At 44.3% G+C, this 4,171-nt stretch overlaps 1 protein-coding gene across 1 annotated transcript; it reads left to right on the plus strand.

Annotated features, from left to right (window-relative positions):
- Positions 1 to 842: 842 nt before the first annotated feature.
- On the plus strand, positions 843 to 3,839 carry IL20 (interleukin 20). Its single transcript, XM_036753344.1, has 5 exons — positions 843 to 1,037; positions 1,345 to 1,410; positions 1,539 to 1,691; positions 2,433 to 2,507; positions 3,762 to 3,839. Exons 1-5 carry the CDS (start codon positions 879 to 881, stop codon positions 3,837 to 3,839), a joined length of 531 nt encoding a protein of 176 aa, XP_036609239.1. The 5' UTR covers positions 843 to 878.
- The last annotated feature ends 332 nt before the right edge of the window (positions 3,840 to 4,171 follow it).

Consider the following 4,171-nt stretch of genomic DNA (forward strand, 5'->3'; position numbering starts at 1 on the left):
TTCATTCTGATCCAATCTGAGCCCAAACAGTGACGAAGTAGGGCTTAGCCTGGGACCTATTAATGGCCGATCTATGAGAGCCAGAGTGATTTGGGGTTCAGGCCTGATAACTGCTCCTTTTATGAAGACATTGGTTACAACCTAACACTTCAAGAAAAAAGTCTGGCAAGGGAGTGGATTCATGGGTATAATTAGGTTCACAGCCCATTAGCTTTATCTTTACTTGGCTGTGAGGTTGGTTACATCATCAGTAAGTTTCTATTTTCCCTAAGGCAATAAAATGAAAGTATTATCCTCAAATAACCAATGTGATGTCAAACAAATGCTTGAGGGAGTTAAGGCTTCTCTGTCTAGTTGCTCCACCCAGACGGATTCAGGGGTTGTCTCCACAGCATGAGGTGAAACTCCTTTGGCATTCCACAGTTCCCTGGCAGGTTCATGGGGGACCAGAGCAGATAACTAGATTGGCATTCTAGAGAGGAAGGAAATATGCGTCATTTTCCCTGAGCAAGTTTTGACATTTTCCCTGAAATGACACATTCTACCTATGTCTGCTGCTTGGTAATGACGATGTGGCAGGGATGGTAGGGAGCATAAAGGTACCCGTGGCTTCACCGGGCCCATTCTGACAGCCACCAAACAGCAGAAGAAGGTCTCTGATTAGGCCCTGGACCCGTTTCTCCATACAGAAAACCCTGGGTTTGTTCTAGTGATATACGAGGACCAGATAGGTCATTCATTTAAAGACTTGAAGTCTCAGTGAATCGGCAACGGGGAAAGCTTTCCAAGGACCTGACAGAAGAGAATCAATTGAGATATACTTTCTTTTTTTACAGCAAAATTCTTCATCCAAGTCAACCCCAGATCCTTGCCCCAAAATGAAAGGCCCTTTTTTCTCCCTATGTCTTTTCTCGACCGTGTTTTCACTATTTGTGTGGCCCTCTTTGGGACTAAAAAGACTCCACTTGGGAAGCTGTGTCCTGTCCATGAACTTTCAGGAAATAAGGAATGAATTTTTCGAGATAAAAGGCTATGTGGTATGTAGGGGCTTGTGTGTGTATGGGGGGGCGGGATTCCACTTTTGCTGGTGTCTGAGTCCCTCCTGTGCACTCCCTGCTAGTCGCATACTCCCAGTGGATTCGTCTCTTGGAGTTTGTATACAGAGACACAAGAGCTTGGGGACATGAGGGTGGGAAGAAGTTCATTCTAGTTTTTGGAAAGGACATCTTTGACCTTGGTCCTGGGGAGGTGGGAGGTAGAAGATGAAGGACTGAATGGGTTTGCCCTACGTGCCTCTAGGTGGAGCCATTAACACAAACTCTTCTTCATTTCCCTTTTGTGTAGCAAGCTGAAGACAAAAACTTGGACAACAGAATCTTGAAGAGCTCAGAGGCTTTACAAGACATAAAGGTATGGGCCTGGCACAGAGGGGCTCTGGGTAAAAAAAGTGGGGTGCAGAATTTCAGGAATTCCAAGATCCCAAGCCATCCAGTTGATCCTCCTATATCTAACCCCAACCCTTCATTTTTCTCCTCCAGCCCACAGAGAGGTGTTGCTTTTTCCGCCATTTATTGAGGTTCTACCTAGACAGAGTGTTCAAAAACTACCAGACATCCAATCACCACATTCGCCGGAAGGTCAGCAGCATCGCCAATTCCTTTCTTGGAATCAAGAAGGAGCTTCGGCTCTGTGTGAGTAAAGGTCTCAGGATATCAGAATCCATCTTGGTAAATGAACCTAAATGAAGCCTAAATGAACCTGGATCCCTTCTCTACCAACTTTCATTTCACAGATGGAGAAACCGAAGCAGCAAAGTGCCAGCCTAGAGACTCAGCTCTTTAGTTTCTTTTTCTGAAGAAAATGGGCTCAGCTCACCTCCCAGGCCGCTGTTAGGTAGCAGGGGAAGTCAGGGCAGTAACTCAGGTTTCTTGATTTCTAAGAATTTACTCATACTCCTTCATCAAGGTGGTACACAGCATCATATATTAATGCAGTCTATATCCAAAGCAAGCATTCAGCAGTCTCCTTGACTGCTTTGGTATCACAAAGGTATCACATAGCTAAGTCACGGGAAATGGACCAAAGTCTGAATAGGATTTGGTCATATAGGAAGATCTGGCTTGTGGTGGGAGAATAGGACAGGAAGACCAACAGGGGACTGGGAGGTGAGCTGAGCCTACTGTCTTCAGAAAAACAAAGAGCTGAGTCTCTAGGCTGGCACTTTGCAGATTATTCATCCTTCTCTCCCCTATTCCCCACCCCATGGGTTCTGGAGAGTCAGAAAGGAGAAATTCTGAAAGGATTTGTCATGAGGAAGAAAGTACCTTTGTGGTTGGAGGTTGACAGTGCAGGGGAAGCAAGAATAATGCTCACCCATGCCATTTCTGGCAGCATTCTCTAATGAAATATATGCCTGTTTGTATTCCTTACAGCATGACCATATGATGTGCCACTGTGGGGAGGAAGCAAAGGAGAAATACACCCACATTCTGAGTCACTTCGAGGAGGTAAAATACCTAGTTGGCATTGGTGAGGTTGGATTTCTTTCCTGGGCTAAGTTCACACAATGGCTCACAGTTTCACTTCTATAGAATCCTATGGTCCTGGAGCCTCAAGGGGTCTCCAGAGGTGATGATTTCTCTTCCCTCCCCTGTAAGCAAGGCCTTACCTGTCTAAGCTGTGCCAGAGCCTATCGCTTTCCTTGTCTTCAAGTTGGAAAGAGGAGAGGGCTACCATCAAAATGACCACAGCGATATGGACAGCTCCCAGTCTAGCTGCTGAAACTAGATGTAATCCCTCCCCCCAGTCCCCATCCCACAGCCTCACCCTCATCTTAAAAACAACCCAAAGTGTCTTATCTATTGAGATCAGACTGTTTGCAAAGCTTCCACAAGGAGGCTCAAAACAGAATGCATTGCTCATGGTTTCCATCAGACCTACCTAGGAAGAGGAGGAGAAGGAAGACTTGGAGAGGAGGAGCTCAGAGGTTGCTTCTACCCGATGTAACTGCTGATGAAGTGATGTAATGGCAAGAGTGATGGGCTTGGAAACAGGACATCTGGCTTCAGATCTCTATCTGATACTTACTAGATGTGTGCTCTTACCTGTAAAACAAGGGAGTTGGATGAGATGAACCTTGAGACCCCTTCCAGTTCTAAATCCACAATCCTTTGACCATTGGCAAGTCACATACCTCCCTACTGGTTGTGTGACCCTGGGCGAGTCACTTTACCTCTAATTGTCTCAGGCAGCTCTTTAGGAATATAAATTAAGGAAAGGAAATGAGCATTTATTAAGTGTCTTCTGTGTGCTAAGTGCTGTGCTAAGCTTTGCAAATATCTCGTTTGATCTTCACAATCCCATGAGGTAAGTGCTAATACTTCCCCCTTTTTTTAAAGTTGAGGAAACTGAGGCAGAAGAGATTAAGTGACTTGCCAAGGGTCACACAAAGGCTAGATTTGAACTTGGATCTTCCTGACTCCAGGCCCTATACTCTATCCACTGCATCATCTAGTTTCCAGTCAATCTATCAGCAAACATTAAGTGCCTAATGTGTGACAAGCACTATGCTATATGCTATGGCTGCAAAGATGAGAAGGAAGCACTTCCTACCCTCCAGGAGCTTACATTCTATCTCCATAGCAATGATATCACTAATGAAATCCCTTCTCTGTCCTCTCAGATTCAATATTTGAAGTACTCTAGAAATGTTATTGTCATTATCATTTGGTATTCACCAGAGATTTTCTGGTTTCTTTTAGCTAGATGGTCAGAAGGCTGTGGTCAAGGCCCTGGGAGAGCTGGACATCCTCCTGAGATGGATGGAAAGGACTAAATAAGAAGAAAAAATGACCACCTCTGGCTTCATCCCTCAGTGGGGGATTCAGCCCTCCATAACAATCACCGAGCTAGTCAGAATGGCTCTTTCCTTCATCATGTAATAAGCTGATTATTTATTCCCTCCCATGGCTCATGATCATGGAGTAGTCCTATTCTCAAGTCCCTACAGCTGAGTACTGTGGTTTGATAGGACACTTTTGTTGCCCCCTTTTCTTTGTTGGAATGTATTTATTAATATTGTATATTTATTGTTTCTTTTTTAACTTTTTATGTTATTTATTTTTTATTTTAATAATGTTGAGCCTCTCCCTATTTATGTCTATCAATTGAG

The sequence above is a fragment of the Trichosurus vulpecula genome, chromosome 4 (assembly GCF_011100635.1).
Source record: "Trichosurus vulpecula isolate mTriVul1 chromosome 4, mTriVul1.pri, whole genome shotgun sequence".
Lineage (NCBI taxonomy): Eukaryota > Metazoa > Chordata > Mammalia > Diprotodontia > Phalangeridae > Trichosurus > Trichosurus vulpecula.